Source organism: Dama dama, chromosome 12 (genome assembly GCF_033118175.1).
Source record: "Dama dama isolate Ldn47 chromosome 12, ASM3311817v1, whole genome shotgun sequence".
NCBI classification, from domain to species: Eukaryota; Metazoa; Chordata; class Mammalia; order Artiodactyla; family Cervidae; genus Dama; species Dama dama.
In genome coordinates this window covers 49776543-49790538 of record NC_083692.1, presented here as the reverse complement: position 1 = coordinate 49790538, position 13996 = coordinate 49776543, and the positions used below count along the sequence as shown (strand labels likewise).

General features: G+C 42.0%; 1 protein-coding gene across 1 annotated transcript; it reads right to left on the bottom strand.

Moving 5' to 3' along the window:
- Window positions 1-4766: 4766 nt before the first annotated feature.
- On the bottom strand, window positions 4767-11714 carry POLR2M (RNA polymerase II subunit M). The gene is made up of 4 exons (XM_061157248.1): window positions 11465-11714; window positions 9083-9730; window positions 6208-6412; window positions 4767-5149 (listed from the first exon to the last, which is right to left on the bottom strand). The coding sequence occupies exons 1-4, from the start codon at window positions 11575-11577 to the stop codon at window positions 5003-5005; spliced, it is 1113 nt and encodes a 370-aa protein (XP_061013231.1). The 5' UTR covers window positions 11578-11714; the 3' UTR covers window positions 4767-5002.
- Window positions 11715-13996: the final 2282 nt, after the last annotated feature.

The window sequence follows — 13996 nt, the reverse complement described above, 5'->3', positions numbered from 1 at the left end:
CTACAGACTCACTTAATTTTTCCTGGTCTAAACCCAACTTTGATATCTTTTAAAAAGTTCTTTCTTGCTAACTCAATCAAAACTACACAATACTTTAGGTATTCACACTATAAAAAAGTCTTGTGAATTTTCTATTTAACTTGTATAGACTAAAAGTAATGACCTAGTTGAAAGAGTGATTTAGTTTATGAATGGCAAAGGTTCAGATCTCCTGAGTCTCAAAATACAGAAACAAAAATATCAGAATATCAAGCATTTTTTGAAAATGAATGGAGATTGGTACTACCAGCGAGATTTGCACTATGTTGCTTCCATTTATGTAACATGGCAAGCTGATTCTAAAATTTATTTAAATTTAAAAATGATCTAATTGTAAATTATCTTTTGGTAATAATTACAAAAAGCAAAAAGAAACAAGAAAATAAGTTGCTTTGTTTCTCTTTCCAAATAAATAAATTTTAAAATGCAAAGGCCCAAAAACAGTCAAGCCACTCCACTGTCACAGGATGACAGGATTTACACCAGCCTTATCATTAAGCTATCACAAATAAAGTGGCATAATATTAGCACAAACACATTAATGAACTGGAGAAACAGAGAGGACCCAGAGAGGATCACAGAAGTACACTCTGTGCATGGCATAGACTGGTGCTTACTGCATGGCAGGACACTGCACAGCGCCAGATCAGTGGCTACACAGAGGGACCCTTCCTCACAGTCACAGGTGCCTCCCGCAGGAAGTCAAACATAACAGAGAAGAAAGGCAAAATTAAAAAGCATTATTTAAACGAAAAGATTTTTCATGACTTCAGGGTAGGAAAACATTCCTTAAAAAAAGATACAAAGGACACTAAACATAAAAGATGAATATGTTTGTCATTAAAATGAAGAGTTTTTATTCATCAAAAAACCATGAAGAGAATGAAAAATAATCAGAGGAGAGGATATTTACAACAAACTCAATAACCATCAGTACGAAGAATGTATACAAATCAATGAGTAAGATGGCTGACACACACACAGCAGAGACAGGTTTTGTTTTTTTTGTTTGTTTTGTTTTGTTTTTTGGGTATTTTTTTCATTTATTTTTATTAGTTGGAGGCTAATTACTTTATAATATTGTAGTGGTTTTTGTCATACATTGACTTGAATTAGCCATGGACAGAGACAGGTTTTGAATGGGCACTTTTCAAAAGAAGAAATCCAGTGACCAGTAAACATATGGAAGATGCTCAAAGGCTGTTTCTAACTAGAGAAATGCAAAATAAAAGCACAGTGAATGTCTCTATAAAAACATCACACGCTAAAATTAAAGTCTGGCAACATCAAGTGTTGAACTGGAACTCATACACAGTGAGGGATGAGGGGAAGGATATTAAATGTTAAAGATACACCTATCTCATAATCCAGCAGTTAAACTCATAGGTAAATGCCCTACAGAAATGTTTAGGTGCACAAACATGCTCATTGCAGCATTGCTTGTAATAGCCCTGAACTGAAAACATCATAGAGGTGCCCATCTCAGTAAAATAAAGTGGTACTAATGAAATGGCATATCACATGGTAATGAAAATGAGTCAATCACTCTGACATACAATGTGCACTGTGTAAGTGTTGGGTGAAGGCACTAGACACAACATACAGTGTGATTCCAGTTTTTTAAGTCGAAAGTAGGGAAAACACACAATATTGTTGTACATATAAACCATTTTCTTAAGAGAGAAGAAGTATTGCCTTAAAGCCAGGCTAGTGGTTTCCTCTGGGGGACAGAGGGGAGGCTGGAAGGAACACACAGGGAGATTCTGGAGTGCTGGCAGTGGCTGTCGTGCCTCTGGTTTGTGATTCCATCGCTGTTTGCTTCATCTATTAAACTGCACACCTGTTTTATGTACTTTTTGTATATTTCACAAAATTTAAAAGAATGAGGGAGAACTCATACTACCAAACATACCACTGACTAGAACCATACTTATTTAAATGGTGTGGAAAAACTAGAAGGCCCAAGTCCAAGACACAAAAGATACACAGGAATGTAATATTCTATACCAGTACAGTGCAGATTTTTAAAAAACTAAATCTCACCTCATGCAATATTCCCAAATTTGAGATGGATTAAAAATTTCCTTCTGAATTAAAGGTAAGTATAATAGTGAAATTGTTTAAAGCACTAAAAGGAAATTAGGATAAATCTGTACCCATCCTTGGGGTAGCGAAAGCATGGCCTAGCACACCTGCATGGGCTTCCCAGGTGGCACTAGTGGTTAAGAATCTACCCACCAACACAAGAGACATGAGACTCAGGTCCGATCTCTGGGTCAGGAAAATCCCTGGAGTAGGAAATGGCAACCCACTCCAGTATTCTTGGCTGGGAAATCCCAGGGGTGGAGCAGCCTGGCAGGCTGTAGTTCATGGAGTCACAAAGAGCTGGACACAGCTGAGCACACACACATACACCCAGGACACCTGCGAATGGTAGACCCGAAGAAAACAACTCCTACACAGAAACACCACTAACTACATTAGAAGGCAAGTCACATGTTGAAAACAGTAATAACACATGACAAAACGGACATCTTAATTCATAAAGTAGCTTAAAACCAATAAAATTGGCAAACTTACCAAGAGAATATAGGATATGAATAAGCAGTGCTCAAAACAGTGAATGAAAATGGTCAATAAACAGGACAAGACTCTCAAATCTTCATTTATAATCAAGGAAACACATTTTAAAGGAAGCCCTTTTCTGTAATTATTGGCAAATATTTTGAATAGCAACTTGCAATTCTGGAAGTTTAATATATCACTAGTGGGAACATTAAGGAAAACAGCCTTTATGGAGAGTGACGGATATCAAGTCTCAAAAATTTACTTTCACCTAGCAATTCCTTCTAGAAAGGTACCATTTGGAAATAAGTCACTTTTTTTTTACAGACGTGACATAAGATGTTGATTCTATCATTTCAATTTGTATAATGAACATTGTGAAACAAATTGGTAAAATGGAATATTCTGCAGCTATCTAAAATGTGAAATATTTAGTATGTGGAAATGTTTACAGTATATAGAGCAGACTTAACCAATGTACGACTGCATTATTGAAAATATAAACGTGTAGCTATGCATAGAAAAGTACGTATATGTCCTTGTACCCAAATGTTAAACAGAGCCCTTCTCTGCGTGATTGAATTACAGGGGATTGCATGTATGTGCATGGGAGCCCACCCATGCTCAGGTTTTCCAGGAATAACGTTTATTCATTCTGGTGACTCAAGATGATAAAGACTCTGCCTGCTATGCAGGAGACCCGGGTTCAATCCCTGGGTTGGAAATATCCCCTGGAGAAGGAAATGGCAACCCTCACCAGTATTCTTGCCTGGAAAATTTCATGGACAGAGGAGCCTGGCGGGCTACAGTCCTCGAGGTCAGAGTCAGACATAACTGAATGACTATTTTAATAAAGAACGAGCATCAAATAACTTCAGGATGTGAAATCATTTATAATTAGTTTTAAAAACTAAAAATAATGAAACTGTGCAGGATATTCCTACATTTGCTTTTTGAGGGGAGGAAAGCAAAAGGGCAATAAAGCAGTGGTTACTCCTCAAAGGACATGACACAGAACTGAGTCCTTCCTACAACACCTACATCTGCCTAAATGTATTCTAATTCAGATTTCATATATGAAAAGCCTCCTTCAGAGTTAAGTTACATTTAATTAAGCAGCAGTAAAACATCACCATTAGCATTTTCAGGTTGCTCTAATTAATATTTTATTCTTTCAACACTGCTTAAAGGCACCAACATGTTAGACAAAACTTTGATAACATGTGTTAATTTCTCTGGAGACAACCATATAATCCTTTGAAATTATACATGAAATTGAGGTTTCTGCAGCCTACATAAGTCTCTCTTGGGGGGGGCGCGGGGAAGCAATATATATTGATAACAAACCAATTGTAACTTCAGAAATTTTTTTGGTTCTCTTACCAAACTGAACCTATCATCTGCTAGAACAATGAAGTCAAGTCAGGCCAAGCCTAACAACAACAGATAGGGCTTCTCCAGTAGCTCAGCAGTAAAGAATCTGCTTGCAGTGCAGGAGATGCAGGAACCATGGGTTCAATCCCTGGGTCAGAAGGATCCCCTCGAGAAGGAAATGGCAACCCACTCCAGTAATCTTGCCTGGAAAATCCCATGGGCAGAAGACCCTGGCAGGCTACAGTCAACGGGGTTGCAAAAAGTTGGACACAACTGAGCGACTAAACCACCACCAACAGCTATTCCCTTCACAAACATCAATCACCTTAAGACTTTTCCTGTTCCTCATGTTACTGCATGACCAGGCAAATCTGGTCATCCAGAAAGACCACCCACCCTCTAGAATTAACTAAAAGTACCACATATTCCTTATGAGAAGAAAGAAAACATATTTCCTAAGGGAAAACAGAAAGAAACAAATATTTAGGCATTTTCTATGAGTGTCTTCCTTGGTATTTAATGTCCAATACTGTAATAGCCCCCATGCAAACATGCACAAAATTCTCTATAGACTTCTCCCTTTGTTATTCAAAAAAAGAGGGAATTATATCTTCATAATTCATTTTAGGTGATGCCTGGGACAACTAAATAATTCACTAAGACATGTAATAAACGTTATTTGGTAGAGGTAAGTATAAAGAAAAAAGCAGTTTAATCACCTGCTTTCATTTGGCTTAGAGAAAAAAATGTGCTTACGATATACTAAAATATCAGACCAACACAGGACATACTGCCAAAATTTAATATAGTGTCATTAAATACAATATTCAAATATTCAACTTTTCAAGCACATGAAAGTTGTCATCTGAAAGTGGGCTATTTTTATCGTTTCCTTAGTGTAACTTTACAAAATTCTTTCTCTCAACAATGTTTGACACTGATCTTGATACTTGTTAGGCAGTCTGATGTAAGATAATGAGATCTCAACAGGCAGAAATTTAGGAGATGATCTGAATGCCCATCTTCAGAATTCATCCTCGGAGGACTGATCATCATCTTCATCCCTTACTTCTCGGTATTTCCTTGAAGACTCCCCTTCTGGATTATAGCTCTGCATTTTAATATTTAGTCTTTCAGCTAGCTTCTGTGCTGCGAGCTTGGCTTGTATCTCCTTTAAGACAAAAAATGAAGCAAAAAGTTAGACACTCATACCTTTTCCCTACAATTTTTCAATGGGAAGTCACTGGAACAGAACCGGTTTCACTGGAATGGCATGCCCCTTTATTTCTGGGTTCTCTACCTCCCTCTGAGGGAATGAGGCACAGACATCACAGGGCGGGCTGGAGAGAGCTACCAGCCTGCCACAGCGGTGGTGACAGACTTCTACTGATAAACAGTTTGCACTGAAATATCCAACTTCTATGAGAGGAGCTGAGGAACCAGCCTGGCACTGCAACAGTTATACTACACAGGAAAATGTTTTCAAGCATGTGGGCACGTGCATGTGTATACACAACCCTGAAGAACAATTTGGGCCATCAAATGTCAAAAACCACCAATGCTGTACTGACCCTCCAACTGGAAGAGTCTTCTTTCCTAGATTAGATCATGGCTTCTAGGCTCGAGAGTGACATTTCAGTGCCATAATGAAAAATCAAAGAATACTAAAACCTGATTATCCCTCTCCAAATTAACTCCCATGAAAATTACTATGCAATAAAAAGCCTAAGTAGATCTTAAACAGTGGCGATGTGCTTGCAGACGCCCAGTGACGGTGTCACTGACTGACTGGCAAGCCGCAATGTTCATTCCTCATCTGGCTCCTCACTTTTCTCAGGCTGCCCCCAAAACACTTGAACTCAAATTTAAGTTCCCCCTTCAGGCCACGGGTAGTACCGGTAGGTGGGACTGAAGTGGAATTATTACTGCTCTGCCAAGGAAACCAACTCCAAACTGAATGGCTTAATTCAACCTAAAAATAACTTCAGACAGGCATTTAGGGTCAAACAAGGTAAGAAACAATTCCTCAATGCTTAGTTACAACTAGGCAATAACTTGAATGGACTGAGAGGATGAAAACTGGCTTTTAAAAACGGGTGCCTTGAAAATCCATGCCAACCTAGCTTTTGTGAAAGCTAGGCCGAAATTTACTCCGAAGGCCTGGAGTAAATTCTGACTCATGTTAGCAGCATCCTACGTGCAGACAGGAACAAGCCATGCTCTAAATACCTCGTAACTCTGCTTCTGCTGTCTCTGCAGAGCCAGCGACTCCTCTATGGAGAGCAGCTGTGTCGGCAGGTGGTGCAGCGGCAGAAGCCGGGCCGCCGTGATGTCATCGAGATGCTTCTTGTCCCTGCGCCGCCTCTCCTCTGAGGAGACGGGAGACCCTCTCCTCTGACAAGCACTCCATGAATCGTGCGGCTGTGAAGGTAATCTGGAAGAAGCAACCCTTATGTTACACCACCTTTTCACAGACACACATTTGCAGCATTCAACAAAAGTGGCCTTTAACCTTGGCAGCTAACTGTTCTACCAAGGTAATAGTAAGGCCTTTACCACTATATGCATGCATAGATAAAACATTCTTTTTAAATACATTTACCTCAAAAACAAATATTTAAATTGGCATCTTTTTTGGCGAGTAATTTGCCAATGCATTCCTCTAACAGATAGCTAGACTCATTGCCTTTCCCTTCTCTCTTCAAATACTGGAGTGGGTTGTCATTTCCTCCTCCAGGGGCTCTTCTCCACCCAGGGATCGAACCCTCATCTCCCACGTCTCCTGCATTGGCAGGCAGATTCTTTACCACTGAGCCACCTGGGAAGCCCCCCCAAAAGCTTATACTCAAGCTTGAGCCTATTCTCATTCAAAAACATCTGCAAAGGGGCTTACTGTCTAGCAGAGGGAATTAAACTTGTAAAGTTTCAGTGTAATGTAATATCACAGGTACTATGGCACAGGCCCAGTGGAACACAGACAAGGGAATGGCCTGTTGTAAGGGGAGACAGGATGGCTGGCAGAAGCACTTCAAAAAGAGTGCAGTCTGAGGAGTCTTGGAATAATAAGGATTCAGCATGTAAATGATAGGATCTCTGATGGCATTTCCCCAGAGTAAGGACTGACCGGGCTGCAGCTCACAGGAAGCATGGGAGATGGAAAGTACAGAAAAGGCTGGGGCAGCAGGCTAGGTGAGGCCACATGGAAGACTTCTAGTCTACATAACAGGGTCAGGTTTATATTCTACAAACTGCACTCTGGCAGCAGTGGACAGCATGGACTGGTAGAGTTAAGACTGGGCCAGGACAGTGATGAGAACCTTCACTTTGACAGGAGAAAGGATGAACATAAGGATGATTAGAGATGAAGGTCCAGGAAATACACTGTGAGGTCCCATGGCTGGCAGAGATGGAAAGGATGGGAAGAAAGACGGTGGCAACACTACTGGCTTAGGGAATGTGGGACAAAGTAGTCTGGAAAGAAGTGAGTTCTACTTTGTACAGGACAAACCTTAGGCGCCCAGATCACCGCCATGTGGCCGGGTTTCATAGGTAACTGACTCTGCAAACCTGAAGTTCTGGGTAGACCAGGGCTAGAAGAGATGAGAGGCAGCCTCCCGCATCAGAAGAGCCAGAAAAGCATGCAAGAGGCAGCCAAGGGACAGCTGCATCCCCTGCTACTTCCAACTGTCTACCGCCTGGTTCCCCAAAGCCCAGCCTCTTCTGATGAGTGCACCTGTCTCTATGGCTCACAAACTTCCCTTGGGAACCTTCACGGATATTCCCTTCCTCTACTCCCACTTCCAGCTAAAGGACCACAGTACAGAATCAGGGTCAGCGTATTCTCTGTTGTATGTATTGACTAGATGATGCTTCTGGTTTTCTGCCTCCCTATAAGTGAGGAAAGATACCTCACCACATACAAGATGAGTTATTACCTAATCAAAGATTACTTTTTATTCCTAACTAAAAATTAATTCTGGTGTTCTATGCAGAACAAATAGTTTTGAGGTTTAAAAAAATGAATAGTGAGATACGATTGAACTTTAAAGTCTCTATAATAATAAAAAAAAATCAGTTTAGGTACTTGTAACTACAAGCTTTCAGTTTTTCAAAGAAAAGCAGTGGTGGTTAAACTTTGTATCAGTTGTTGTTTAGTTGCTAAGTTGTATCAGACGCTTTGCAACCACATGGATGGTAGCCTGCCAGGCTCCTCTGTTCATGAGATTTCCCAGGCAAGAATACTGGAATGGGTTGCCATTTCCTTCTTTAAGGGGGGATCTTCCTGACCCAGGGACTGAGCCTGCGTCTCCTGCATTGGCAGGTGGATTCTTAGTCACCTGACTCACTCCTGAGTCACCAGGGAAGCTCCTTGTATCTGATATTACTGTTTTTAAACTACTCCCTGATTTGTGTGTTATAACTGCACATAAGTAAATAATACTCTTTTTGAAGAGATTTTTTTCTGAAGATCTCAGAAACGAAACTATAACAAGGAACTTAGAAGTACAATTCACTTGCCTCTCCTGCCCAAATTTGTTTAGCTTTTTTAATCCTTTCTCAGCTCCCTTCCTCCTGAAATGATTATATACTTTAATGTTCTTCCAAGTTTGTAAGCTTCAAGTCCTCATCTAGACCCTAAACTCTATGAGGAACAGAATCTTTACTCTTGTGTCGTCACAGCACCTACTGCTTACATACAGTGAGCACCCAAATATTTTTTACTGAGAAAGGCTGTCGGCTCCTACAGTTGTTTTCCTCTTAGCTTATAGTCTAGTTAGAGGAGGAACTATGTACAAGAATATGGTTCTGGAAAAAATTATAATAAATTCTCTATGTTTTATATAAAATTTTGCCTAAGTATCCTGAAGTTTAATGCTCCATCTGCTACTGAAAACCTTTACAATTACTTGGCTAAAAAAAGAAAGCATTTTCTAGCAGGAATCCTCCACTCCAGCCATGTTAGTTTTACTGCTTCTACAATATGCTCATTCCCAAGTACAAGCAGTTCTCACACCAAGTCCACTGAACTTAAAGCAGTCTCCCAGTTTTTGGAATTTAACAGATATCATGCTCCTGTGACAAGCCTGTTTGCGATGGTACTTACACATTGGTTTTAAATTTATGTGGCATGGGCATGGGATTTTTGGCTCGCATTTCCAGCACTTCCATGTAATGAGGCTTTTTCTGCGGCCCAGTCCAGAGGCTGGCCAAGTTCTCAGGACTCTGGTTTCCTTCTGAGTGGTGTTCAGTGGGGTCCGCAATTGTGATCCTTTGTAATCTATCAATGAACAGGTTGTCTGAGCTGCCAGGATGATCCTCCACTTGACCTAAGGCACAATACTGAGGGAGACCCTCACTAGCTTCAGATAAGGAAGGTGCTGGGGTTCCGCTGCTAGAAGTTGGGTGCTCACTCACTGTGTGTTCAGCCTCAGTTGCCTCAACGTCACCTCCGCGAGTCAGATGTGCCAGTCCCTGTTGTCGTGAGTTTGTCTGAGATGATGTGATGTTAGCTACAGAGGAACAGCTAGGAAGGGGTGATGAAGTATCAAGTATCTGGTCAGAATTCTGGGCCTTATCTCTGTCCCCATCAACAACTGCAATAGCTTTTTGCCTCTCCTTACAGTGTAAGCTAACAGGATAAAAGAGTTCACTTCTTCCTCTAACTTCTTCACGTTCTGCAATGGCAGCTTTCAGTTTGGCGACAGCATCTGAGATCTTTTTACCTTTGTCGGGCAATTTGCAAATGAATTTTCTACAAAAGGAAAAGAATAGGTATACGTTACATAGAGCCATGTTTTTAAACTTGAGATATACAAAGTAGTATTCTCAAAGGGAGAGAAATCGACCTTTAAGTCAAAAAACTGATTGCCAGCTGCCCCTAAACAGGGATGAAATAAGAGAATCATTACCCAAATACCCCTCAAAACAAGGGACAACAGGATGATTAGGGACTGTGTCTCGTTTGTCTCATCTATTAATAATTAGAATTTCTGCAAAAGTATTTTAAGCATGATATTAATATAAGACATCCCCTAAATCAGTTTTTAAAAGTGTGATTTCCAAGACCTTCCTGGTGAGGGGAGGTGGATGGATCTGCAAGGTCAGAACTGTTTTATAATAACTAAGGTACTGTTTGTCATTTTCACTCGCATTTTCTTGCCATGAGTACCGGGGAGTTTTCCAGAGGCCACATGATATGGATGATAACGTTGTTCTGATGGCTAATAGAAAGTGTGTGTTTTTGTATTCTTGTGTTTTAAAGATTCTCACTTGTAACTCCTAAGACAATGGTAACTATCAGTTGATATAACACACATACAACAAGAGCTCTTCAAGATGTTCAGTAAGTCTTCAGAGTTAAGGTCCTGAGACTAAAAAGTTAATTCACTCATTCTCACAGTCAAAATAGTTGTCTCTACCAGGAAGTCCCCAAGTGATCATTTGCCACTTTGGCTAAGTGGCAAAAGTTCCTTTTCTGATTTCCTTTTCTTTAGCCATACAATAAATGTGGAGGGAAGGTTACAGCTCACACCCTCTATTTATGACACTACATTCATTCTCCCGATTCTATTAACATTCCTCCCAGTTGAGATGTCTGTATTTTCCCAACATTCTCTTCTCTCTCCAGCCTCATGACCACTTCTCCAGCTTTTAATCATATATAACTAACTTTTCCATTAACTCAGCTCCAGTAAGTAAAATCAATCTCAGACTATTACCCTCCTCCAGCTTTCCTACTTTTATTAATGGTGCTCCATACAGATGGGAAACTTCAGCCACCTCTGTCAACCATATATTCAAATGATCCTAAGCCTGATCTAGTCTCCCCAATTACACAGCTACCCTTCTAGTTCACTTTCTTACAATCCCCTTATTGGGGAACTTCTCTGAAAATATCTCCTAGTCTCTTCTGCCTCTTATTCCTTCAAACTATCCTGCACCAACCTGCTAAAATAAGCTTTCTAAAAAATCATTATTGTTACACCGATCCTCTGCTAAAATCCATTAAGTCTAACAGCTAAGTGTGAATCAAACTTACTTTGCCTAATAAGCCACTCTTTTACCCTACTCTTCCCATTTCCTACAGTTCCTGTAAAAAAAAAAAAAAATATATATATATATATATATAGGATCTAGAGATGAAACTGACTAGGTGTTTGGGGCACTATTTGGGGGAAAGGCAGCGGAAGGATTTGGGATACAGACCCTCCCCTTGGAGAGCTGACACAGGCACTGAGTAAATAAAATCAACGAGGAGCTGATGATGAGGAGCCGAAACGCTGGGGAGCCAGAAACACAGGCGCCCGGCGCCCGGCTCTACGCGGTGGCTCTGTGACTGTAGGCCGGCCACTAGCCCGCGGGCCTGGAACAGATCTAAGACAAGGTGACCTTCCAGGAATGAGAGCGGGATGGGGGCGGGGAGGGGGGCGTCCCAGGGTGCCGAACCCGAGGAACCCTGCGGTGACTTCGCCGGACCCAAGCTTACACGTTGCGCAAAAGTCTCTCCTGGCGCTTCAACATTTCCCGTAGCTCCGCCAAACTCCGCTGCCCCAAGTCCTCGGGAGTTTGGGGCTCGAAGCCGCGGGGCAGCGAGGACATTCTGCGGGGGCTGAGGCTGGCTAGGCGGTGGGCACTCGGCGTCCTCGGCAGCCCCCGCAGCTGGCGCCAGATCCGCGGCCAGCGGGGACTCCGGCGAACGAGCGGGAGTCGCCATTTTCCCGGAAGAACAGGTCTTCTTCTAGCCGAATCGAGCTTTATTGAAACGCCGGAAACAAACACGGACAGAGTTGAGGGAGTGGCAACCGGGGCGGGAATAGCGGGGTGACGTCACGCGCCGGCGGGGCGCTCTTTCTAGTCGCCTGTTCTTCACCTGTGCCTTGAGTCTTGGCTGAGTTCCTGGGGCCCTGCCCTTAAGGAGTCTACTGAGTGCGGGAGGAGAGCAGACGTTAATCAAGTAAAAAATGGAAGAATTGTAAGACGGCTATGGGCACCAAGGAAGGAATAACCAAGAAGTGAAAGACACGTGGAAACATGAGTGATGAGTTGGTTAACCATTAGTGAAGTTGGGCTATGTACCCGGCACGTGAAGCCCTGGCCTGTGGCGTCGCCTTCCTAGTTCTGGCTTTAGTGAAGACCTCAAACATTAATGTTGGAAGGATCATTCAGAACCATCAGCGTTTCTTAAGGCGGCTCTGTGGCGTTTGAAGCAAGACTTTTCCTCGTTTGCAGGATTGCCTCAGGTATTGCAAGATATTTGGCGTCTGTTTGATGTCTGGGTTTCTGCCCTGTAGTTGGTTTGGCATTCCTGAATCCTCCTAACAGTACAAAACGCACCCCCCCGCCCCAGCGCACACACTCGTGAGTCCTTGTAACAATACAAAATGCATCTCCCCAACACACACACACACACAATTTCAAAGGCCCACACAGGTGATGATAGAGGTGCTGCACAAGCCAATGGAGAACCTCTCTTTCACAATTACCCATTTTGCCCTTAGAAAAACAAAGGCACAAAAACTGAAGTTTTCCCAGGGCACAAAACTAGTAACTGAGAACATCAGGTTTTAGACACAAAAGTCCAGGTGGTCTTTCTGCCACCCCAATTCAAAAATCTTCCAAAGAGGAAGTTTTTTAGGCTGTTGAGGAAAGCGGTGTAACTGCTAACTGTTCGGTGTAACACCTAACTCTTCTCTATAGTTCAGGTAAGAGAGCTGGATCCCAAAGAAAAAAGTAGGAAGCATGCTATAGTCGTAACAGACATCAGTTTTGAGGTTTGGAAGACCCTATAACCTCCAACCCCAGTCTCTCCCTTCTTTGATACGGAACATTTACATTTGCTAACAAACAATTTCCTCCCAATCAGACGGAAGCTCTAGATAAAATATGAGGCTACTTCAGGAGGTACAGCTGAAACTGTGTCTGTATCCTTGCAATCTAGTCCATTCTGATCAGTTTATCGTATCCAAAGTCTCAACATAAACTCTGCTTTGAAACAAGCATTTCAGTAACCTGCTCCGTATCTTTCTAAATGAGAAATACTTAAGTAAGGCCCTTGTCAGGTATCTGTCCTGTGGCAAGCTCCCCCAAGGCCTTCCTCACTCTAGCCTTCTCCCTCTGTTCCTGGACCTGACCTGAAGGCCTTTATTCCCTCTCCACCTCCTCACCCCTATCCCCCTGACCCCACTGATAGTAAACCCTTTCTTCTGACCTGGGCCACAGGCACCCTCCAAGCAAGGATGCTTTCTCTCAAGCCTCAGAATTTTTCCCCCAGCTATTTTCCTTTTGTGGAAGGCTGTCCATTTTCCCCTAGCCCATTATACATCTTAGTTAAGTCTCGCCTCCTCCCTGAGCACTTCTAGATTTTTCCAACCCAAATTGCTCTCTGAGCATAACTGTAGTGCTTCGAACATACCGTGCGTCTCCAGGTGTGTGTGCATGGTGATTTCTAACAAACTGTGAAGTCAGGGAACTCTATCAAGGAGCTGTATTTGTGCTTTTCTGTCTCCCCTAAGGCAGGTAGCAGATACTAATTGATAGAATCTCCCTCTCATAATTTTTTCCCTGTCTTTCCCTCATATTCACCTTCTTCATTAAATACCCTTCTATATTGAAGATCTTAAGCTTTTAATATAAATGTTGACCATAATTTTCATGAAAATATTCTCAGTGGTATGAGATAGAATCTTTTACACAACATAGTTTAGGCTTTCAAGTTACTATAATACAAATCTGAATTCCTCACAATGGGTGCACCAACTATCTAGTTCTCTAATCAGTAACCAAGAGGCTTAGCAAGTGAAGAGATTTTTTTTTAATTTTATTTATTTATTTTTGGCTGTGCTGGGTCTTTGCTGCTCAGGCTTTTCTGTAGTTGGCGCGAGCAGGGGCTGCTCTCTAGTTGCAGTGTGTGGGCTTCTCATCGCAGTGGCTCCTCTTGTTGCCACACATGGGCTCTCGGGCTCGCAGCGTTCAGTAATTGTGACACGTGGGCTCAACAGCTGTGGTTCTAGAGCCCAGG